The following is a 25937-nucleotide window of genomic DNA, read 5'->3' on the forward strand; positions in this document are numbered from 1 at the left end:
CTTTGAAAGTCCACAAGAACTTGTTGGCTTTTTAGCAGAAGAAAATTCCTGTGTAGCATTTCAATTTCTTTAAGGTTATTGGTCCATGTCAGCCTGTTACTTCTTCCTGGATCAATTTTGGCAATTTACATTTCCCTATATAAAATTATCCCTGTGTTAGTTTTAAAATCTGTTACAAACTTTTGTATCTATAATTATGTTCTTCTTCATTCCTGACCTTCATTTCTTACTGATCTTTGTAAGGAACCAGTTTCTGAATTGTTAACCAATTCCATCTTTTCTGCACTAAAATTCTCTCAATTATTACTTTGCTTATACTAGCTTTGTGTTAGTCAAGTCTTGATGAAGTTTCCTGTGTTTACATGCATTTTCTTTGCATTATTTAAAAATCATCCTTTTTAAATAAACACATTGAAGTTTCTCTACTCCTCACATTCCAAAGGCATTTCTCCTAAAATCCAAAGTTCACTGAATTCACTTTTCATGTTAGACACTGAATCAACTGACTTTCTTTGTTGACCTTTCACCATTTGGGGATTCATTCATGAAGCCAACACTTCACAAACACATGAAATAGATGACTGCACATTTCCTCCTATTAAAGAAGTAACCAGGCCTGACTCTGCTTAGCTCCCAAGATGAGATTAGTCACACTCAGAGTGGTTATAGCTGATTATTGCTACACATTTTCTAACCACTAAGCCTTAAGCTTAATAAAACTAAGGGAAGTTATTCAGGAATCACTCAAAAATAAATAGAAGAAAACTTAAAATTCTTTTAAGAGAAAGAATTTGGCAGGAAAGCATACAGCAGAAACTGTACATGTGCACCTGCCAGAGACGTGATGCAAAATTTCAGAAGGTTCATCAACTAACCTCCTCTATGCGGAAGCATCAAAAGATGACCACCTCACACCCAGGCTCTGTGAGGACAAGAAGAGACAGCTTATGATCTGTGTTTCAGGCTGATTAGAGACTATTCTCCTCCAGCCTCAACCCAGAACCACTGCTGTACTGGGAGCTGGAGTAACTGCTATAATCTCTGTCAAAAGTGTGTGCAGTGGTGATAAATTCAGAACAGTACAAGAGTCAATGAACTGACACCTAAAGAAGTAAAAGTTGGACAGAGTTTCCTGGGGACAGAAAGCATGAGTGTGATACTGCTCAGAAGCTGTTTAGTCAAGTTGATGTAGGACTTCCTAAGACCACAGCCTTAAGCGTGCATCTTGACCTTTTACGTGTGCATCCCTGCAACCACCACCCACATCGTTCCTGGGATCTGAAAAGGTTCCCGTGTGCTCTCCCATTTAGCAGGACCCTCCTAAGTGCAGCCACCACTCTGACCTCTACCACCATCAATGACTTGGACACCGGTCAAGTACTTCGTTGTCCAAGAATTTGTTTTAAATCTTTAACTTTCTATTTGTTCTTTGCGAAGTATGTAGTTGTTGCTTCTTTCTATATTGACTGTATTCAGCGATCTTGATAATTCACTTATAATTTGCAATACATACACTCTTCTGGAGTTTCTATTTACACCACCATGCATCCACACATGACAGTTCTATTTCACTTTTTCAATCTGAACACCTTTTCATTTTCTCATTGAACTAGCTGGAACCTTAGGCACACTGCTGATCGGCAGTCACGACAGTGAACATCCTTGTCACCATTTTCCTTCAGTGGGGAAACATTCAGTATTTCATCAAACTTATGATGGTCACTATAGATTTTGTAGATACAAAATTAAGAAATTAAAGGAAATTCTTTTTTATTCTTAGTTTCCTGAGAGGTTTTAACATTGGGCATATGATTTTCTTTCTTTCTTTTTTTTTTTCATAAGATGTGTTGTCCTTTAGGGTTATCTCTAGATTCAAGTTGCTAATTTTTTTGTTTGGCATTTTGGCAACTATGCTTGTAAGAAACACTGGAGGCTCTACTCAAGTAGTAGAGCGCCTACCTAGTAAGCATGAGGACCTGAGTTCAAACTCTAATACCGCCAAACAAAAACCTCACTGGACTACATTTTTCCTGTTTTATAATTGATTTCAACTCTTCTTTTTACTTCCTTTGGGTTGAATTTGCTTTTGTTTTTCATTCTTGGAACAGGAACTGGGAGATCACTGATTTTCAATTGCTCTCTTGTAGTGCAGGTACTTAAAGCAATAAATTGCCCTCTTAGCACTTCTGAAGTGGCATCTGCAGTTTTTCTTCGTCATCCAGGAAAAATATTTTCTAATTTTCATTGTAATTTCTTATTTGAACCATAAATTTCACTATGATTAGAAGATCTCCAAAACTCACACTGGTATTTTGCTGCCACTGTAACAGTAGTAAGAGGTAGAGACTTAAAGAAGGTGTATTGGGGCCTGAGGGCCTCAGTCATGAATGGACCAGCTCTCACAGAGTGGCTTTGTTGCAAAGTGGGCCCTGCACTGTCTCCATGCGCTGCCCTCTACTCTGGAACAACGCAACAAGAAAGTCCTCCTCAGAGGCTGGGACTTTGACACTGGACTTCTGAGACTCCAAAGCTATGAGAAATAATTTCTCTTCTTTATAAATCACCAAGTCTGTAGTACTCTGTTATAGATGCAGATTAAGACAAATTATGATAAAATATTCTGCTTAATTTCCAAATAGTTGAAGATAGTCTACTTATCTGCTCTTAATTTTAGTTTAAGAATACAGTATGAAGATCAGATTCTGATTCCAATCTTTTAATATTTGTTGTAATTTGTTTTATGACCCAACCCAAGAGCTGCAAAACATAACCACAAGCCAAACCCATGCACTGCCTGTAGTCATGTGAAGTTGAACAGGTGTTACGTTCCATACTGGCTGTATGTGGTGACGCCTGTGATTAAATCGAAATGCGGAAGTGTGTTGTTCCAATTTATATTCCTTACTATTTTTCCATCCTTATTTTATCAATTGCTAAGATTTTTGTTCAAAATATCTATTTCTCCTTCAATTTCGACACCTTATACTCTGGATATGTGTATTGAATACACCTGTTGATAGGTACAAATCTAGGAGTATTTCTTTTCTGTTGAACCAGCTCATGTGCCATAAATATCTCCATCCCTTATGATACATTTTATCTGTAAGAACACTTTGGTAATAATTTTGCATATCAGCATTCTTTCTGTCAGTCTTTATATACTATTATTTCCCAACCTATAAACTTCAACCTATTTGTGTACATTTAAAGTTTCTCTCTTCTGAAAGCAATATGTAATCTCTGCAGCAATTTGACTTTACCCATCTTGGCTTTGTGTTACTGCCATGTTTTACTTTTACATATGTTATAAATACCATAAGACATTGTTGTTGTTTGAAATAGTCAGCACTGTCTTAAATTATTCATCTAGTTACTTTCTAGTCTTTGGTCCTCCCTTTAGCTCCATGCTTCCATGTGCATCATTTTCACTTAGCCTTCTCTTAGAATGCATGTAGTGCAATTCTGGTAACAATAAAATCCTTCAACTTTATTTCTTTGACTTAAAGTATCTTGATTTTTTAATTTCTGAAAAACATTTTTTAGCTGGGTAAAAAATTCTAGACTGACTTACCTTCCTCCGTCCCTCCCTCAACCTTCTTCACCCCTTTCCTTTCCTTCCAACACTTTAAAGATGTTAATTCCATTATTTTCTGGTTTCAATAATTTTGTATGAAAGTTGGCTGTTGGGTCTTAGTATGGTTCCTCTAACTGCTTTAAAGTTCCTCTTTGATTCTGAGTAACCTGACCATGATAGATGTGTTTTGTGTGTGCTTGTGTTTATCCTATCAGGCTTATTGAGCATCTGGATTTAGTACAATTACAGTTGATCAGCCTTTGAAAATTCTCAGTCATTTTTTTCCTTTAAATATTCTTTTCCCCTCTCCCCCTCTCTCCTCTTCTGGGTTCTAATTTCATAGAATTTAGAACTTTTGTCTGTGCCCCTCATATTTCTTCTGCTCTGTTTTATTCTTTTTCTCTCTGTGATTCTGTTTGGATATATTCTACTGACTGAGTTTTCTCATATCAACTTCTAAAGTGTGCAGTCTGTTTTTTAACCCATTATTTTTTTACCTTAGATGTTGTATTTTTGTAGTTAGATAACAGCCACTTGGTTCTTTTGTATAGCCAATTACCAAATTCATCATCTTTTCATACATTTATCTGTTCACTTTAACATATCTATTTGCTATTTTGAATTCTACTCACAATTTATTGGTGAAAATTAACTCACATGGCTCCACTAAACATCAGATGAACCAAGACATTCAATCTTACCTTGTCTAAGGAAGAAATAGAGAAAGAAATATTTGGGGAACAGTGTTAATGATTACTACATTTAGTTAGGTCACATAATATTTTCAAAGCTTGGGCCTAAACATAAGTATTCTGCTTCCTAACAGCTATGAACTTTTTTACTACATCAAAACCTCTACTTTGGGCCTATTTATCATGAAATTAAACATATTGGATGTTTTATTTGTTTTGGCAATACTGTAGGGAGGGCACTGAGCTATATTCTCAGCCCCCTTCTTAAAAGTTTCGACTAGGGAAAGTTAACTTTCTTTTCCTATCTTTGAATGGAAAATAAATACTGATATATACTCAATTGTAAGCTGTCATATGAACTGTCTGGAACAGTGTATAGTTTCAAAACTTTTAAATTGAAATTTAATTTATGCATGGGAAAGCTTAAAGCCTAAGTATATAGTTTAACAAACTATCACAAAGCAAACACACCTGTGTATCCATCCCCTAGGTCAAGGAAAAGAACCCCACCCCCCACAGGTCCTTCTCACACTTCATCACAGTCATTATTCCCTTTCATCCACCACAGAAAATCACTGTGCTTACTTCTAACATCCTATAGTAATTTTGCATGTTTAGACTTACAGATAAATACAACTGCATAGAAAAAATGCTTTCAAGTCTGTTTTTTTTTTCACTTAACATTGTTTATGAGATCCATGCACACTGTAGTTTGTAACTGTAGTTTATTTGTAACTATAACTGGTTTATTTTTTCCTCTATAGTGTTCCATGAAGACATAATATATTTACCCATTGTGCTCCTACTGCATATTTAGGTTTCCACTTTGCGAGCATCTTTAATGATGACCGACACCACTGCACAGTCTTTCGGTACACACATACATGAACTTCTTGGAAACTGTTGGCCAAAGGTCACATTCAGCATTTGTAGACACTACGAAACAATTTTCTAGGGCTGTAATTTGCAGTCCCATCAGCAGATATGATAGTTCTCCTGTTTCTACAGCTCCAACATCTAAATATGAGTATTTCACATAAAAGTGTCTGAATCGGTGAATGCAATAAATGCAAAACACACACTGGATTTCAAACAGTTTTTTTAAAAAAGGAAATCTTGATTTTTTAAAAAAAATATTGAGGACATGTTCAAATAATATTTTGGATATACAGTGTTAGAAATATTGTTAAAATAAATTTCACCTTCTTCTTTTCACCCTTTTTAACATGGATACCAGAAAATTTTAAATTATATCTGTGGCTTACACTATAGTTCCATTGGATAATACTGCTCTACACCACATAACCTGTTAAAGTGCAGATAAGCTGGCTGCAAAAACTATACTGAATATTTGTTGTATAAAGCTAGTTCACTACCCTATTTCAGCAGAAAATTCCCCCAATTAGAAGCCAGAATTGGTCACTTGCTTAATTATTATATCATAATCTGTTTTGCAGAACAAGTAAATTTCACTTTTTAGTGTGTGCCTTCTGAAAGGGAAAACCTTAACTCTAAGTCTAAAAAAAAGGCATACAGACCGAAGCACACGATTCTTTGAAAAACACAAGATTAAACCATGTCTTTTTAGCTATTGATTTAAATCATATATACCCTATTACAAAACCAAAAGACAAGTCATTCTCCACATTCCGCCCAAAATAACTGCCTATATAGCATACTCATTCAAAGTCAAATACAAAGAGTCTGTTCCTTTCATTACATATTGTAACAGGTGGTGGTTGGGAGTGGTGATGCTGGTCACAGACCTAAGTAGAGATAAACGAATGAACGAGATTAAAAACCATATTCACTAGTCAATATATCTTTAGTAACATACGCCATAACAGTATCTTAACAGCCTTTGAGAGACAGAGACGGCAGAGCAGATAGTACGAGGTAATGAAGGCAGAGTGGAAGGCACTTCTTCCAGGCTACACCAGCTGAATCCCCAGAGCAAATCCTGCCCCAGCACAAGGCCCTACCCGTCTCAAATGCGTCAGTTACTTGCATTTTCCTGCAGGACCAGCAAAAACACTTTGTCATCCTCCCATTCCTAAACAGCTGAGAAGGGGCTGAATGGCAGTTTGAAGGCCCTAGGGAGCGGAAAGCTCAGGCAGGCCAAACAGTACTTACCAGGGTCCTGAAAAAGACAAATGGGGTGCAACTGCCTTCTGACACTGATCACCCTGCAGGGTGTGGCTGCTACCACCTTTCACCTTCCTAACTTTAGAAAGCAAAATGACTTCTAAGCCTGGACAAAGCTCTTTAAAACCTCGTGCCACCGGCCACCTCCCAGCTCTGCGCGGGGCCCCACAGGTTGTGTAACTAGGCGGGCCCGCCCCAGGGCTGACTTACCCAGGTCCAGGGCCTGCTCGCACTTGAGCAGCGCGGCGTCGAGCTGCTGCTGGCGCTGCAGATTCCGCGCTTGGCCCGCCAGTTTGCGCAGCCGGCACTCGCCCGGGAAGCACCTCTCCACCAGGCCGCTCAGCACCACGTTCACGCGACGCAGCTGCGGCCGGGGCGACCCCAGATCCACGCAGCGCTTGCAGACCGTGACTCCGCTGGGCAGGGTCACCGGCTTGTACAGCAGTCTCCGGCAGCGAGGACAGCCCAGCAAGACGCGGGGTGCTGGGGGTGCCGTGGATGGCCGTGCTTCGCCCGGCGCCACGGGTGCGCGGCCTGGGCCTGGCTTCCCCATGGGCAGCCGCCGCTCGCGCAGGCCCATGGCGCGCGCCAGGCCGCACGCCAGCTCTCCCAGCTCTTCGGGCCGCAGCGCCCCGAGCCGCTCGGCCCCGCGGAATGCGCCCAGGGCCTCGGGAAGGCGACCGGCGCGGGCCAGCGCGTCCCCCAGCCGCAGGCACAGGTTGCGGTCAGGCTTCGCCAGGCCGGCCAGCATGGAACGGAAGAGCTCGGCTGCCATTTCATACTGGCCTGCGCGGTAGGCCTCATTGCCTTTCTCCAGCCGCTGGATAAACGGCTCCCCATAGTTGCAGCGGGGACACTGCGGGGCCGTCGGTCGCGGTGGCACCAGCGCCCGTGGTGACGGCACCACCGGCCGGGGCGACGGGACCGGCTCGGGGCTCATAACCGCGGGGCTTCGGTGACTCAGGCCTGGAGGGAAGGAGCGGAGGAGAGATGATGCTCCACTCGAAGGAACGTGGCCACCGCCTTCGCCGCCAGCCGGCCAGCCAGGTAGCCAGCAGCGTCTGGGGGCGGCGAGCTCCAAGCTGCGGCGGCTACGCGCGGGGGCGAGCGCAAGGCTCGGCGGCCGGAGGCGCCTGCGAGGCGTGGGCGACCTGACCGCGCACGGCCGCAACCTCAGCGGCCGGGGGCGGGGCAGGCTCTGTGCACGCGGCCAGAGCCCCTGCCCACGCGAGGCGCCTTACGTAAGCCGGGTCGCCGTGGGAACTGCGCGACTCCCTCTCCTCTCCCCGCCACCCCCGTGAGGCCCTGCGCGTGTGCGCGCGCGTTCTCCTGCCGCCGTGGAGTCGCTGCGCGCGCGCCGAGCCTGTGTCCGCCGCAGTGCCCTGCCCGGCTGCCCGCGCCGCGGAGCCTGCCTTTCCCTGAGGCCTGGCTGTCCGTACAACCTGTGGCCGTCCTGAAAAGAGCCCAGGGAAAGTTACCGAGCACGTCACGCATCCTCGGCTTTGATTTAGGAAACTGCGTTAAATGTTAAATGACCGAAGTGGGCACTGAAAGGACTTCAAGCAGCAGGCTTTCTTACAAGAGCCCTAAATTTAGACATTTTGGAACTCGAATTTATCCACAAAACCTGGGGAAATATCAAACTGGTGCCCAGAAAGAGGAGAGAGTTGAGAAGTGGACAATTGTATCTTGATAGGAAGCAAATGATTTTTAAAGATGGTCTCCAGAAGTTGCTGGAAGGAGAGTTAAAAGCTACATTCTCGTACAAGCGAGGATTGTATTAAAATCCTTCTGTGCTCATTAGCCAGGTTCTGGAAGTTCTCATGATGTAACCTGTTCTCTTCCAATTTTTCCATTTTATTCTGTGTTTGATGCACAGAACTGCATTGCCACATCTCAGGATCCATGCTGTTTGTTATTTCAAGGCAAAACTTCTTTATTCTAAATTTGCAATGTTTTTCTATACCTAAAACTGCTAGCTGAAGAAGACACAAAGTACCTTGATCAAACCTGGGTTAGGAAGAGCAAGGAGTGAACATTTTAGACCAATGCTTAAAAGAGAAAAGCGGACCACTGTGGTCCTTTGTTTAGGTCTATAATGAAGAAAACACAGAACAAAAATCTACTTTTCCATGAATGACCCTCCCCCAACCTGGCTGCCTATTGAATTTGATAATGGTCATAGTCAAAATAGGTTCGGGTCTTTTTCTCATGGCTGAATTATTCCAAGTCTCTTTTTCAATCACTCTGAATTTTGATCTACTTTCTTTATAAAAATAACGATTCACTTGTATTTGAAGGTAATTTGTTAGCAGATTTCATACCCAACAACCAGGAAGAAAGAGGGGAAGGGAAGGAAGCATCTGAGCAGTTAGACTTGATGCAAAAAAGACTGCACACTAGATGATGAAACCTCAGATCCTATTGTTCTTATTATAGACAAATCTTTAGCAAGAGAAAAGAAAGTAGCTTGCTGAGAGCAAGAAGCATTTAAAGGGCTGGAGGAGAGGCTAAAGTGGTAATGTGCCTGCACAGCAAGCCTGAGGCCCTGAGTTCAAGCCCCAGTAGGACCAATACACAAAAAGCATTTAAAGCAAAAATATGAATGTAGGCCAGGCACAGTGGCTCACACCTGTAATCCTAGCTACCAAAGGGTAGAGGGGCAGTGATCCTAAGGATCAGATTCCACGCAGGCTAGGCCAAAAGTTCTGGAGACCTTATCTCAACCAATAAAAAGCTGGTGTGGTGGTGTATGACCAGCTACAAGTCATAAAAAGCCTATCTGAAAAATAAGGAAAACAAAAAGCGCTGGGAAATTGGCTCAAGTGATAGAGCCCTTGAGTTCAAACTCCAGTACTGCCACAAATAAATAAACGTACTGTGAGATTTGTAACATATATAGAAATAAAATGTATCACAAAATATGAAAGGCCAGTAGAGGAGAAATAGGGTACAGTTGCACAGTTCTAATTCTGAATGTGAAATGATACAATATCACTTGAAGAAAGATTGTATTAAGCTACAGATATTTCCAGGTGTCCAGGTGTTGTACCCCCCTGCCTTTAATCCTGGCAGTGGGAAGACTGAGGCAGGATTGCAATTAGGAAGGCATGTACTGAGACCCTGTCTTAATATATAAGTATGCTAAAGATATAAGCTCTAAGCCCTAAGTAAAACAAAGAGGCACCACTAATAGACCCATACAAGAGATAAAATAACATTATTAAAAACTATTAATACAAAAGAGCTGTAAGGAGATTAAAGGGCACAAAAACAGATAAAACTAATAGAAAACAAATAGCAAAATGGAAGATTTGAACCCAACATATCCCAACTATATCAATTGATGCTAATTATTACTTTTTTTTAGTATCCATATGTGCATACAAGGGTTGGGTCATTTCTCCCCCCTGCCCCCACCCCCTCCCTTACCACCCACTCCACTCCCTCCCTCTCCCCCTACCCCCTCAATACCCAGCAGAAACTATTTTGCCCTTATTTCTAATTTTGTTGTAGAGAGAGTATAAGCAATAATAGGAAGGAACAAGGGTTTTTGCTGGTTGAGATAAGGATAGCTATACAGGGAGTTAACTCACATTAATTTCCTGTGCGTGTTTGTTACCTTCTAGGTTAATTCTTTTTGATCTAACCTTTTCTCTAGTTCCTGGTCCCCTTTTCCTATTGGCCTCAGTTGCTTTTAAGGTATCTGCTTTAGTTTCTCTGCATTAAGGGCAACAAATGCTAACTAATTTTTTAGGTGTCTTACCTATCCTCACCCCTCCCTTGTGTGGTAAAGCTTTTATCATGTGCTCAAAGTCCAATCCCCTTGTGTTTGCCCTTGATCTAATGTCCATATATGAGGGAGAACATATGATTTTTGGTCTTTTGGGCCAGGCTAACCTCACTCAGAATGATGTTCTCCAATTCCATCTATTTACCAGCGAATGATAACATTTCGTTCTTCTTCATAGCTGCATAAAATTCCATTGTGTATAGGTACCACATTTTCTTAATCCATTCGTCAGTGGTGGGGCATCTTGGCTGTTTCCATAACTTGGCTATTGTGAATAGTGCCGCAATAAACATGGGTGTGCAGGTGCCTCTGGAGTAACCTGTGTCACAGTCTTTTGGGTATATCCCCAAGAGTGGTATTGCTGGATCAAATGGTAGATCAATGTCTAGCTTTTTAAGTAGCCTCCAAATTTTTTTCCAGAGTTGTTGTACTAGTTTACATTCCCACCAACAGTGTAAGAGGGATCCTTTTTCCCCGAATTGATGCTAATTAAATTTTAGTGGTCTCAACACTGTAATTAAAAGGCAAAGATTTTCAAATTATATATAAAAGAAATACCCAAATATATCTTGCCTACCAAAAATTAAACACTTTAAATGTGAAGTATGAATAAGTTCAAGGAAAAAGGACAGGAAAAAATATGCCATCTTAACCAAAATAAAACTGGAGTAACTACATTGGTATCTGACAAAATAGATTTCACAACCAAGAATATTGCCAGGAGAAAATTTAGCCATTTCATAGTGAGAGAAGAATCCATTGGTCAAGAGGACATAACACTCCTAAATATATAAATATACGTGCATCCGTAATAGGGCTTCACGTTTTTTACACACTTGATACAATGCTTCAAATTTAATTGCTTCCTTTTGCAGGCATGGGAGTGGAACCCAAAGCTTTGCACATTTACACAAGCTCCACCACTCACCATGCTGTACCTCCAGCCCTGAATGTAATTTCCTATCAAAAGAACTTCTCATAAGAAATTCATAGATAAGGAATGATTTCTTTCATTGAAAGGTAACTTAAATTCATCTGTAACTTTACAGGGCAAATTGTTAAAAAGTGGCTACTGTGAAGAACTGAAGATTAATTTTGAAAATACAATACAGTACCACTTGCTTCATTTGGAAAAAGTTCAAAATCAATATTACAAATTCACTAAAACTCCTTTGAAATCTTCTTAAAATTTAAACATTTTAAACATTTTGTCAACCTTGTTCTGTGAGATGGTTTCTGTACTGCTAGTGTTATTAAAATATAGAATAGAATAGGAACACTGTCTCTTGCAAATACCAGTTTGGGCAATCTAATTTAGATAAATTAATTCACAAACAAAAACCAGGCTCATTTGTTGCTCTAAAGACTTTGTGAATCAAATGCAGCTGGTGGCATGGATTAAGTGGTAGAGCACCTATCTAGTAAGCACAAAGCCCTGAGTTCAAACCCAGTATCACAAAAAAAGAAAAAAAAGACTTTATGAAGCAAATGGTTTTCATTATGCTAGAGGATCTGAAAAAACTGAAGAATTTGCTTGATAAATGTGGCCACTGTTCTCTCTCCTTCCCCTTTCATGCCTCTCTGCGATACTTGATCCTTAATTCACAGCATCTCCTGGTGAGTTGTAAGGGAAGGATAAGTTGGCTAAAGCACCCAGCTTAGGCCCTGTGAGAGAGGATGGAACAGAGCCACCAACACTGGGTAAACTCTTTGGTGAATGTCTATTCCCAGGTTTATGACTTCCTTTGTCTACTCCAAATATTTCACTGCTTAATGGCTGGTCACCTCCTCTCCAAATGTCTTCTTTGTATCACCAAATGTCATAGTATTTGGATCCACTCGCTGAGAGGTGCTAGAGGTTACTACTTGTAGTGAGTTATGGTTATTAATTGGGCTTAATCTTCTAGGAAGATATTCATAGTTTAAAAAGAAGCCAACTAACACAAATGAATGTGCAGTGCTCCTGTATTTAAAAAGGCACTTGTGATCACCCTGGTGAAGTCCATGCTTCTTACATCCCGCCTCAGGCAGTAAAACATATACACCTTGGGGCCAGTGCACATACCCATCCCTGTCCCTTGTCTCATTTACAAACAAAGCTCCATGGAAATAAGGCCAAATTTGATAGTTTAATTTTAAAACCAGTACATGCTGGTAGAGGTTGAACACCCAATACCTGCTAGTCTGACCCAGTCTGACCCAGTCAACTTTGGAGGATGAAATTTGGACAAATCAACAATCTAAAGTTACTTGAACAGTTAAAAAATATACATAGGACGAACCATGTGCCATCTGTATGATTGCCAATGTAAGGAGCAATCAGATGATGTCTTAGGTTGGGCTATGCATGTCCTCACCATCTGCCATGTGTGCATGATGCTCTTTGTGCCTGTCTCCCTTTTGAACCTGAGAGTGGGTATGAGATGGTAACATATGTCCCAACATTTCCTAGCATGGGGGTTACCTATAGTTTGCACCTAATAAACCTTTGTAGGATAAGTTTATTTCATGTCTACTTATGCAGGTTAAATTAGGGACATCGGCCATGGGAAACAAGAGCTAAGAATAAACACTGTATAAATTGGTAATTTGAAGTCTCTCCCCATTCAGCTATAGCAGCTGGCTGTGCTCTTAACCTTGCACTAATGATTTGCTCAGAACTCTGGATAAGCATGCCTGGGGTGAATACCTCAAAAAACAAAACAAAAAGCAAACAAACAACAACAACAACAAAAAACCTCTGGCAGAACTCCTTGGACATCCTTAGACTAAAAGGAGACTTCATTAAATGAGAATAAATATTGCCAAAAGACGGACTTTTCTGCCCTAAATAAATATCTTCTAAAAGAAAGTTGCTTGGGCCTATAATCCTAAAATCCAGGAGGCTGAGATTAGGAGGATTACAGTTTGCAAAGTTCTCATCTCAACCAATAAAAAGCTGAGCATGGTAGTACACATCTGTCATCTCAGCTACTGAGGAAAGCCCAAATAGGAGGCTTGCAGTCCAGATCAGCCCTGACATAAAAGCAAAACACTATTTAAAAAATATCTAAAACATGAAAGGGCTGGGGGTGTGCATCTCTCTAGCAAGTGCAAGGCCCTAAGTTCAAACCCCAGTACCACCAAAGAAAGAAAGGAGAGAGGGAGGGGAAAGAGAAAGGATGGAAGGAAGGAAGGAAGAAAAGAAAGAGAGAAAACCTGACAGATTCTAAAACATGTATCATCTATGTCAATTAAGGAAACTTGGTCTCTGGAAATAACAAATTTATGAGTTCCAAGAACATATAAGATATAATTAAAGGAAGGTCATCACAGCAAATGATTAACATGTCAGATGGTCGAAACAAAGAAGCATGCACAGAGATAAAGAGCTATGGATTCTTAGACTGACTCAAGCCTTATAGATGTGCCTCATTTATAAGTCCACACAAAGGACTTGGCACACTTCTCGTGTACCCAAAGCCTCTGCCTCCTGGAATGCACTTGTTTCCTGTTTATTTACTATTTTGCTAAATAAAACTTCTATAAACTTTTCACCCAAGGAGTCACATCCTTAAATTCTTTTCTATGATTATGTCAACAACTTGGTTGGCATTGGAACCATGATCATGGTACCCTGTGTCACGCCCAACACCCTCGGTCGAGATTATATTCTCTGGGACCCTCCCTGAATTTGAACTGGTCCTGGTTCTGGTGGCACTACCAAACCCATAAAGACTGAATGACTCTGGAGCCGTATGGCTGATCCCATTGATACAGTACTGGAGTCAACAGATGAATAAATCAGATGCTTGTCCCTGAAGACAGACCATACTGGAAAATTTATCAGCTTATCAGCCCACTTACACACACACACACACACACACACACACACACACACACACACACAAAGAGATGTCAGGGTTCAGAGGAGAGGAAAACCACTGACTAATCGAAAAGGATGGGTGTTGGTTTTGTGAATGGGAAAAACCTGTCTGTGGGCAGCTAGTGAGGAGGCTGTTCTGGCCACCTTTGCCTTAAACACACTGATGAGTGTGGGGGGTGGGGAGGGGAATCAAAGCAAACAGTTCCAGTCTTAGAAACCCTGAGAGTTTACTTGGTAAGTGTGGCAACTGGTCTGTGTTTTATTAGCTCCTTCACCTTAGATAGGCCAATGTGGGTTTTATTCAGATTTATTTTCAACTATTTTCTAGAATAAAATTGAGATACAATTTTCTTTGCCTTAGAGAAAATATAAGAATCTCTAAGGTAGAATTCTGTATTGTTATTTTCTGGTTTCCACAAACATTTATGCCAATAAGCATAACTCTGATCTCATTGCTTATCTCATGGAATTTAATCCTCCTATGAACATTTTATGATTTAGCAAAGTCTCAGGACTCTCATTTGGTCTTTGATCGCCTCTTCCCCTTTTATTCTGTGTCTCTCTCCTGTCTTGTACTTTGCCCCCATGACTTCTGGTTGTCCTACTTCAGTCTCTGATCCTATTCTCAGTGAGAATTTTAGTCTCTGTTTGGGATCTTCTCCTTATTCATGGTCCAGAATGAGCCTCCAGACAGAAAGGTGAAGTGGAAAGTTGGAATATAATGGGGATAAGTATGTAGAATTTTTTAATGCATGTAATAATAGGGGTTATAGTCCCATATACATAGTATTTATTACTGAAGCAAAAGTAATCCTTCCAGTATCCAGGAATCAGCTTACATGTAATTGTGTTAATACATGAAGTAAACACTTGGGAGAGTATCATTATTAGAATGACCAAAATTATTTCATGTTAGAGAGCAGTTGAAGGCATCTGTAAGTGGATATTCCCAATCAGAGGAGGCAAATCAGACTACACATCATGAGCATAGCAGAGGGAAGCAGGGGTGGCCTCTCCACACCACTATCTGGGCAGCCAGGGCTCAGAAGCCCCCATTTTGTCATGATGGAACCCTCAGAAGCACACTTCAGAGGTCACTTTACTGAATGCTGTCACCTCTGTTCTGTGTTTGAGGTCATGCTGTGGGTTAACTATTTTGTGGTTCAGCAGGATCTAGGAAGTGCCATCCTTCTTGGTAAGCCAGTCCCATCCCCTTCTGAATTACCTGAGCTGAATAGCTTCATATCTTCTCCCCTCTCTCCAAAGATGTGTCATTCATTAACTGGACCTCCCACCCAGTTGGCTGGCTTTCTTCTTCTGTACTGTGACAGTTAAAAATCCATTCTAATTAACTTCTACATAACTACCAACCTAATTAAGAGCATCTGCTGAGCCCCTCCCCCCACCTTTCCAGGTTTCTGTTGTATCCATCATGGTTAATTTGTGTCTTCATCTATTTTTTCTGCTGCTATAACTGAATACCTGAGATGGGGTAATTTATAAAGAACAAGAGTTTATTTGGCTTGCAGTTATGGAAGCTTCAAAGTCTGAGAGCACAGTTCTAGAATCTGGGAGGACCTTAGCTGCATCGTAACATGGCAGAAGGCAAGTAAGCATGGGTGAGACAGAGAACAAGAGAAGAAAGGGAGCTGAACTCATCCTTTTCATCAGGAACCACTCCCATGATAACTAGCCTACTACCATGAAAGGACATTAATTCATTCTTGAGGGTAGAGTTCTCATAGCCTACTCATCTCTTAAAGGCCCCACCTCTTACTACTGTCAACATGATGATTAAAATTCAGCATGGATTTTAACCATAGCAACTTGTTCCCAGAAAGCCAAAACCGTGTTCTTATTTTAACCATGATGCTTGGATATCTGTAAGTTCACTCCTTGTAGGCCGCCCTTGATCACTGGGTACAGCCTGTGCTGTAAGTGGGGGATGCTTGCTACTCAACAGACATACCTAGCACCCAGCAGCACTGGCATCACCTGGAGCTGCATAGGGGTGAACGGCCTCAGAAATACCGACTGGGAACATGCATTTGAGCCAGAGTCATGAGCAATTTGCAATTTGAGCAGAGCACTACGGTTCAGGCAGCCCACCTAGCCTAAGGTGTGTAAGCCCTGCTGTCTGGATTATTGTAGTTTTGAAGCAGCAACATTCATCTAAACACTCCTAAACCAGGCCAAGATGGACAAGTCAGAAGGAGCCAGGGATTTATGTTAATAAAAACTAAATCAAAACCAACAAATGAGCAAGCATAACAGACAAAATCTGAAGGCAAAGCAAGTTCACTATGGTACAGAGAGAAAGAGAAGATGCTGTGTGGACATAGCTCAAGATAAAGACTTAGAAGACCAAAATTTGAATCCTGGTTCACCTTAAAATTTAGTAATTTCAAACCTTTAGATTGTTGACAATCTTTGATGAAATAAACCCCATAATATGTGTCTCAAAGGAGTGGTGTAGGAATCAGCTAGGATAGCTGGCAAACACCCACCTTGCCTGGCACCTGAGTCAATGCATGGAGTATTATTCATTTTTTAAATTCCTCTACTGAAGATGATGTTGGCTTTCCTAGGATCTGGATTCAATGGTACCTCAGAATGTGGGCTGAGCTCCTGGGCATGAGGAAGACCCTCTAGTGGAGTCAAACTTCCTCTTCCAGACACAAGTCATTTTCAGGTCTTTGAGTGGGGCTCTGGTCAATGGGGCCAATATCAGTCCTCTCACTGGCCAAAAGATGCAAGGCAAAACATCAGAGTCCACCCCTCCTAATCAATTTTGAAAGACATGAAACTCCCTAAGTCTTCTCCATGTGTTTATATGCTTTGTGCAATTTTGCTTAGTTTATAGACTTTCCTTTTTCTTAGCACAGAGACCTACATACCCTCCTCATGGTTACATTTTATGACTGGCCTGCTCATATAAAAGAAAGTCAGGCTATCTTGATATATAGCAAGTCCTAGGAGAAACTTGGAGAAGAAAAGGAAAAAGTCAAGTATATAAAGTAGGTAGAAAATTATATTTATCATTTTCAGTGAATTCAAGTGGAAAGAAAAAGGGTAAGGGGGAAGGCAAATTATTGAGAGGAGTTTTGGTTACAAAAACATGTTTTTCAGGTAGCACATTTTAGAAATCTGCAGGCTGGGCCAAATAGATACCCAGTCATGCAGCACATAACATAGCCGTGACAGCCAAGGAGGCCCAGGCCTCAAATGAATGAGACATTAGTTATACATTCAAAGCTCCCCCTTGCTGGAACATCAGTCTGAGATGTTGCTAAAGAATAAAGATGTACGATTTGATCAATACTATGGCTAAACAACTGTGTGGAAAAGCACTCACAGCCCTGTACACCACGCTAATAAAAGGGTTTGTGAAATGCCTTGGAAGCTGATTTGCTGATTACTTCCACATATTGGTGGGCAATTTTGAACTTGCTTATAATTTTAAATTCCTTTGTACTTCTAAATCCATCACTTTAAAAAAATGGTTGGGGAAGAAATTCTCAGGACAAAAACTAACAAGGATAGCATACAGAAAAAGGAGGAGGAAAAGGAAGAGAAACTTTTCTATCTGAGGTAAAAGGAAAGGACACAGGGATCATAATGTACCACAAACACAATGTGAGGCAGCATCATTGTGTACTTAGATAAAAGATAAGTGTATTTGTTGCCATGGCTACAAGCAGGCATTACATTATGAGTGTATTTTAGGAAGATCTATAGAAGTTTCTAGAAGTGACTACCATATCTATTGTGTTCATGAGGATTCTGCAGCTCTGTTCAGGCTCAGTGGTAAATGGTACAGGAATGACTTCTCCCAGGAGCTACTGGTATATCATAGATAATCTGCAAGTTAGTTTCATGTTGCTATTTAAAAAAAACTCTGAGACTTTGGCTATTTTCCCTGATTTATTTAAATCTAAATTTCCTCATGTATAAAATAAGAAGGACTGATGAAATGCTCTCTAAATGTTGAATTCTTTTCCCTGGGGCTGGAGGACAATTACAAATGTAGCTGGACCAGGATGGGATGGTCACAGCCATAGCTGGGTTCCATGGACAAGTGAGGTACCCAGAATAAGTAGCTACTCAAGTCTATCCACTTTGAAAGAACTACATGCAGGCTCTGGAAAGGCCAATATAAATGCCACATTTGAACAATGAGAGCTGGGATCAAAGTTTGAATCTCAGAGTCAAGAATTCCAACACAAGACTGAATTCAGATAGCTCCTGTCTGCCATGGAATAAAGAAGCTTCTCTACCACATGCTCTTGCTGTAAAGGGAGTAATGACAGAGGTGACTCCATGAGAGAGGCACTTTAGAAGCAGACATGTAAAAGGGGTGTGGGAAACAACGGGTTTCTCACAGAAATAACAAACCTCTAACCAAAATAATGAAATACAGCTGTAAGATGTGAGCCCCAAGGCCAGAACAAGCTGACCAGACTGTCTAGAAATGTTCTGTTCAATAAGGATGGGGACAGAGAGGTGGCCAAATTCAGCAAGAAGCTGACTCGGCACCAACCAATCACAAATAGTTTCAAGGTAGAATGGTTGGACCTAAGCCAATTAGCCCTGTATCATTCCTGGACTTCAGTTCTCGTTTGGTTTAGCTCTTTCACTAAGTCCCACACATCAGGGTGCTTTGCTCAGTTTACCCATCGTAAACTTTGTGCTTGCTTTACTCTTAACTCGTGGTCTGGCATCTTCAATCAATAACTATGCCAGGACATGAACTTGGGATCAACAGTCCAGTATCACTGCTGCCATGATGTTCTGCCCAAGAGCATGGGCTAAACCCCCTGAAACCATGCACCAAAATAAATCATTCTTTCTTTTAAAAAAACAAATAAACATATAAACAAGGACTGGGCTTACAAGTTCAACAGAATGCTTTGAAGAAAAAATATAGTTGGGGCAGAACTATGATGGCACCAGAGCTTTCTAACTCTCTCTTAAATCTCCTCCTCAAAATTGACACAAACATCAGATCAGAAAAAGAAAATCCCATGGACCATATCTTCAATAAAACTAAGTGGCAAGGTATCTCAAAAGACCCAACATATGGGTAGGTAGAATCAAGCAGTCTGTCAACAGCTGGATCTTCCCAGGTATGCAGCTGTGTGGAGTGGAGAGGAGCCCAATGATGGATCCCAACTTGTGTGGGAATCTCTGCAAGTGGGTCTGACAATGACTGTCAAAAAGACACAAGGTTCCTATTTGGATGTAAATGCAGAAAGACCACAGGGGCAATGCCCATGGAGAGACAGCTGGAAGGGTAGAGGGTGGCTGACACCTTCAGTGAAAACTCTCACTCAAAAGAACAAGGTGCACCATCAGGAAACCCAGAATGAGCTTGCTAAGAAGAGGGCACTAATACCAAAAACACCTGTCAGAGGAGCCAGACTTCAAAGAGAGGCTGTTTCTTTTTATAACTTCTTGGTAACAACAGAGAACAAAGCCTTTGAGCCATGAAGCTGGAAAAACTACCCAGATTCATCCTCCCCTGGATGCTGGAGTCTGCTTCTTAAAGTATAGGAAAATTCTTCTTATTTAAACAAAAGAATTATTATTTAATTCTATATAAAGACATATGAATAAAAACCAAAAGAACATAAACTAATACAACAGAACTGAAGTAAAAGACACCTGGTATAGTTTAAAATGTATGTCTAATAAAAATATATGACAACAAGTTTAAAAGAGAAGGAAGGTAGAAAATAAAACTAAAATAGTATAGCATGATTGTATTATAAGAGAAGGGATAAAAATTGTAACCAAAAAATACTTTCTTCTTATAGTCCCCATAAGATGATGTAGATACCTCTCTCCTTGTTCCTACCCACTAAGCACAACTATAAACTCTGAGAATAATATAAAAGAGGTAATGATGATAATAATTAATAATAATACTAAAATAATAATAATGGAGATACCTCAAATGTAGTGGGAAGATGACAAACTGGCTCAGGAACCAAGAATGGAACAACACTGTGGCAGGTGTCCTGTGTTGCCCTGACCCAGCAGGACACTACCTGGACATGGAGTCTCTAGCCCTGATGTATGAGAAGCAGCTCAGGTGGGTACATTCCTCTCCTGTCTCTAGTAGGAGACAGCACTGGTGATCCTGATCAGGGGAACCAGTAGGATCCAGTCAACAATAAATCACCAGGAAAAATGGTCTATTTCCCTATTAGGCTTTAGACTCCCCTGCCTCACCAGACAGATGCTGGTAGCATGGGCCTGGGAAAGACCTTCTGCTCTGTCAGGCAGAGGTAGCTGCAGACACTCAGTAGAAGATGGCGCCACAAAGTTTCTGAAAATTAAATTGTCAATGGAACCCTAGGCCATAAGAGTAGGCCAGAAACTGCATTCTAATTAAACAGTGACTTCCTACTGAAATAAAAGATTTCATAGGATCCAGTGTCTCCTAACACAACAAAGTGTTAAAGATACAATTCAAAAATCACCTGCTGTAGAAAGAACAAAGAAAATCTGAACATGCATCTTAGTCAACTCATACCAACACAGAGATGATTTTAAGTCAGTCTGTATCTTGTCTGACAAGGAATTTAAAGCAGTTTTTCTAAAAGATCCTTTATCATCAATGTCAAATTCTCTTGAGACAAATGAAATAGTGGAAAGTCTAAACCAAGAAAGAAAGAAAATTTACAAAAAGCAACCAAGTGGACATTACAGAACTGAAAATTACAACAGAAATGTCAAAATCTTTGCAAGTGGGCTCAGTAGCATAGATAACAGGATGGAGTGAGTTTGAGAACAGATCAAAAGAATTCTCAGTAATCTGAACAATAGAGAGAAAAAAGACTCCAAAAAATAACAGATCCTCACAGAATTATTTAAAAAATAACAAAAGATCCAACATTTACATCACTGAAATCCCAAAAAGAAACAAGAAAGAAAGTGGAACTGAAAGATTGTTTGATGAAATCCTGACTGAAAATGTACACATTTGATGAAAAACACAAACCTATAGATTTAGGAAATGGAAGGAACCCAAGAAAATAAGCCCAATGAAAAGGGCATCAAGATACATTATATTCATTTTCTACTGCTGTTTAACAAGTTATAACAAACCCAATACAAATGTATTATCCCACAGTTCTGCAGATCAGAAGTATAATGCAGGTCTCACCAGACTAAAATCCACTACCTGGAAGTCTCTGTGGGAAACTGTGTTTCCTCACGTTTTTCCAGATTCTGGAAGCTGCCTGTGTTTTCTTAGTTTACAGCTCCTTCCTCCATCTCCAAGTCCTTCTGTGTTTCAATTTTCAGACTTTTCCTCTGTGGTTACATTTCTCTCTGACCACAGCTGGGAAAAATGACACTGTGTCCACTGGATAAACTAAGGCAATTCTCATGATCCTTAACCTAATCACATCTACAAAGTCCCTTTGGCCCTGCAGGTTAATTCATAGGCACTGGGGATTAAGGTGTAGATGTCTTTGTGGGCAATTATGCTGCCTACCACATACATCGTAATGAAACTTCTGAAAACTAAAGGCAAAGAAAAAAGTCTTGAAAGCTTCTTTTTCTACTATAAGAATTTAATGCTTATTATACACACATACATCATGGACTATTACTCAGCCATAAAGAAAAATGGGTGAAACTGGAGATCATCATGCTGAGTGAGATAATCAAACCTTGAAAATCCAAATACTATATTCTCACTCATTTGTGGAACCTAGACCTAACTGATGACAATGATGATGATAAATAATGGGACACAAATGTGAAAGGGGGCTGGTCTGGTGGGGATCAAAGGCCGGGGAGTTGGAAAGGAAAGAATACTGAGGGGTGAAGACAATCAAATAACACTACATATATATGTTCAAAGACAGCATAATGAAACCCACTAAACACTATTAAAAAGTGGGAGAGGGGGAAGGGAGAATATAATGGAGGGGGTGAACTTTTTCAAAGTACACTGTACAGGGTATGGAATTACCATAATGAAACCCCCTCAGACCGTAGTATAATCAAATTCCTTGGTAACAGAAAGACAACAAAAATATCTTTCATTTTGCAGGGGTAAAACTGGGGTTTGAAAACTGGGGTTTGAATTCAGGGCTTCGTGCTTGCAAAGCAGGTGCTTCTACCACTTGAGCCACACCTCCAGTCCATTTTTCTCTGGTTATTTTGGAGATGGGGGGGTCTCAGGAACTATTTGCCCAACTTGGGCTCAAACTGTGATCATCCTAATTTCAGCCTCCCAAGTAGCTAGGATTAAAGGCATGAACCATCAGTGCCTGGTTCAAAAATATCTTTTTTAAAAAAACATTTTATTAGCATAAATTAATTGTACAAAGGAATTTCATTGTGCTATTTCCATAAATGCAATAATGTACTTCAGTCAAATTAATCCCTCTATTACTATTTCTTAGCCCTCTGTCTTCTCCCTCCCTTTTAAAAGTTTTTCATGAGTTTCATCATGCTATTTTCATACATTTGTGTATATGTAATATAAATAATGCACTTTGATCATATTTACCCAGCACCATCCTACCCTCTCTTTGCCACCTCCTCCCTTTTGCATGTTTTCTCCACTTAACAGTACCCTTGTATAATCATGCCTTTATTATTGGTCCAGATTTTGCATATGAGTGAAAACATATGGTATTTATCTTTTTGAGCTTGGATTATCTTATTCAACATGGCTTATCTTCCTTCCATTTTCCTGCAAATGACATAATTTTATTCTTCTTAATGACTGAATAATACTTTGTTTTATATATATATGTATATATATATGTATGTATTTATATATATATGTATATTATATATATACATATATATATATGTATGTACTTATATATATGTATATTATATATATATGTATATATATATATATATATATATATATATATAAAATGGTTTTTTTTATCCATTCATCAGTTTATGGTGCCTGGGCTGATTCAACAGGATGGCCACTGTGAATAGCACTAATAGCATTGCTATAATCATGGCTGTGCAGGTATCTCTATTATGTGTTGCCTTACATTCCTTTGGATACATGCCCAAGAGTGGTATAGCAGGATCATAGTGTAGTTCTATTTTTAGAACTACAATACTGATTTCCATAGGAGCTGTGCTAATTTACCTTCCCATCAACAAACAGTGTATGAGGGTTCCTTTTCTCTCACATCTTCACCAGCATTTTTTGTTGTTTGTTTTCTTGATGATTGCCATTCTGAATGGGGTGAGTTAGAATCTCAGTGTAGTTTTGATTTGCATTTCCTTTATGGCCAAGGATGCTGAACATTTCTTCATGTGTTTATTAGTCATTTCTGCTTCTTTGGAAAACTGTTCAATTAATTTGCCCATTTATTAAATGAATTATTTATTCTTTTTGTGTTTAATTTTTGGATCTTTTTATATATTTTGAATATTGCTCATTTATCTAATGAATAGTGCACAGATTTTCTCCCATTTTGTAGAATTTCTTTTAATTTTGGTAATTGTGTCCTTTGTTGTGTAGCTTTTTAACTTGATGCAATCCCATTTGTCAATTCTTGTTCTTGTCTCCTGAGCAATTAGAGTTCTATGCAGAAAGTTAGACAGCAGAAACATTTCTGAAGATGGAGAAATTAAACAGTGCATTTGTAAATATCCATAGATCAAAGAAGAAGTCTCAAAGAAAATTTACAGTACATAGGTAGAACCGAATATAAATTAAAACAAATATGCAGGATGCAGCCACAGCTGTGCTGAGAGGCAATTTTAAATAGCAAATGCTTTCATTAGAAAAGGAAAAAGGTGGATGTCACATAACTGTAACCCCCAGCTAAGCAGGATATAGAGGTACAAGGACCAGGATCTGAGGGTGGCCTTAGGCAGATGTGTAAGACCCTATCTGAGAAATACACTAAAGCAAAAAGCACTGGAGGTGTGGTTCAAGTGGTAAAGTGCCTACCTAGCAAGTTCAAGGCCCTGAGTTCAAACCCAGTACAGCCAAAAATAATAAATCAGAAAAGAAAGAAAAAGGAAAAGATCTCAAATCATTTATCTAAGGTCTTATCTCAAGAATGTCAACAGAAAAGAGCAAAATAGCTCCAAAGAAAGACAAAAGTAAAGATCAGAGAAGACTATAAAATTGAAAATAGGGGAAAAAAAGAAATACGAAACCAATAGAGAAAATCAATGAAACAAAAAACTGTGCCCTTAAAAAACATTATATTAGTAAAGCCTAATAATATTGATGACAATAAAAATAGAGAAAAAACATCATCAAAAAGTATGTCCTCCATAGTAGCAGTAAGAAAATTGGGGGGTGGGGAATTGGAATAAACTGTTTCAGAACTCTTAAACTCTTAAACCAAAGGCTTCTAGCAATCCAGGGCACATTTATTCCAGAAAAATGGCTGAATCTTAGTTGGATAAACTGAATTCTGTGGCATTTTAACTTCTTGCACTCCTCTCTCCAGTGCTACAGTGACTTTGAAAAATAAGATCCCACAATCACATGAAACTCAGCACCTGGCAGTTACTGGAGAAGGCAATATGGGTTTGGAGCTCCTTCAGTCTTATTCCCAGAGAATTGTCATGATTCAATGGATCTGGTGGAATCTATATGAATAAATAAATAAATTACCATTTGCTGGTAATAGTAATTATATAGGCATATATAAAAGAAAATGCAAACATATTTTTGTGCTTTTTTTGTCCTATATTAATTTAAAAAACAACTGCATAAAGCAATAACTAAATAGCTGAATTAGTGGGCACATAATGTACAGCCTAAAATGCACGTTACAGGTATTAAAAGAAGAAAGGCTAGAAAAATCAATTACCTAAAGTGTCCTCTCAAGAAGCTACAAGAAAGGAAGTACATAGCAAAGATGAGAGAGGTGAATAAAATAGAAAGCAGTTTTACACTGGAGAAAAAATCAGCAAAGCTAATGCTCCTTCAGCAAGACCAATCAAGAAAAAGAGAAAGAAAACCTAAATTACAAACAAATCACAGAGTCTCTGGAAATGGCTGTATGGACACCAAATTTGAAAAGCATTTGTTTTTAAAATTTTTACTAAGACTCAGACTGTGGGAATCTGTGGTATTTAAACCAAGACTTGCTCGTGCTCTCTCTCTCTCTCTCTCTTCCTCCTCTCAATTATATAAACTACTCCAGAATGGTACAGCTGAAGGACCCTTCTTCCCCTATCCCCAAACTCCTAGTCAGAGGACTACTGTTACTGTTTGAGCATAAATGTCCCCCACAGGCTGATTGTTCTCCAGCTGGTGGCACTATTTTGGGAGGTTCTGGAAACCTGAGGAAGTGGGGCTTTGCTGAAAGAAGTAGGTCACTAGGGGTATGCCCTGGGTTACCTTGACCCTGGCCCCTTCCTGTCTCTTTCTGCTTCATGGTGTTTCTTCCTGTGTAGGTTCCTCACTTTGTGGGGCTTGGTGCTTCCCTTTCATTGGGCTGGTCCCCTCTCCCAAGTGCCTGATGCTTCTTGGCTGTCTGTCCATTCATGGCTAGTTTGAGATTCCCCACTCCCATGTCATTAGCTGCTGTCCGTTTGTGGTGCCTGTCCTCTAGTGTGTGAGGGGAAGGAGAAGAACTTTCTTCCTGGGGGTGGGGAGGAGTACGTAATGGCTCATCTCTGGGATGCAGGGCTCCTTGCTCTTGCTCAGTGTCTTCATACCCATGAGTTGTGTGCTATCACTAGACCAAGGACACACCCATGCATCACCAGGCTGAGAACAAGCACCTTTTCTGTGCCTGCTTGGCACAAGCTGGGCAATGGGCCAGGGTTCCTTGAATGCAGTTCTTCAAGTGATCACTTTTCACATTGCACAGGTTTCCTTGTTGCTTCTCCTGTCTGATGCCC

At 40.2% G+C, this 25937-nt stretch overlaps 1 protein-coding gene across 5 annotated transcripts in view; it reads right to left on the reverse strand.

The window, feature by feature from the left end:
* Lonrf2 (LON peptidase N-terminal domain and ring finger 2) overlaps positions 1-7647 on the reverse strand; it is a 59078-nt gene extending 51431 nt beyond the window's left edge. The window contains exon 1 of one of the 5 annotated variants that reach the window (XM_074050358.1): positions 6622-7647. In XM_074050358.1, the coding sequence (XP_073906459.1) occupies positions 6622-7351 (730 nt within the window). In that variant the 5' untranslated portion in view covers positions 7352-7647. Of the gene's footprint in view, positions 1-875; positions 4179-4206; positions 6590-6621 lie in introns of those variants that run through there. The other 4 variants (XM_020170420.2, XM_074050361.1, XM_074050360.1 and 1 more) reach the window with 4 other exon arrangements.
* Positions 7648-25937: the final 18290 nt, after the last annotated feature.

The sequence above is a fragment of the Castor canadensis genome, chromosome 12 (assembly GCF_047511655.1).
Source record: "Castor canadensis chromosome 12, mCasCan1.hap1v2, whole genome shotgun sequence".
NCBI classification, from domain to species: Eukaryota; Metazoa; Chordata; class Mammalia; order Rodentia; family Castoridae; genus Castor; species Castor canadensis.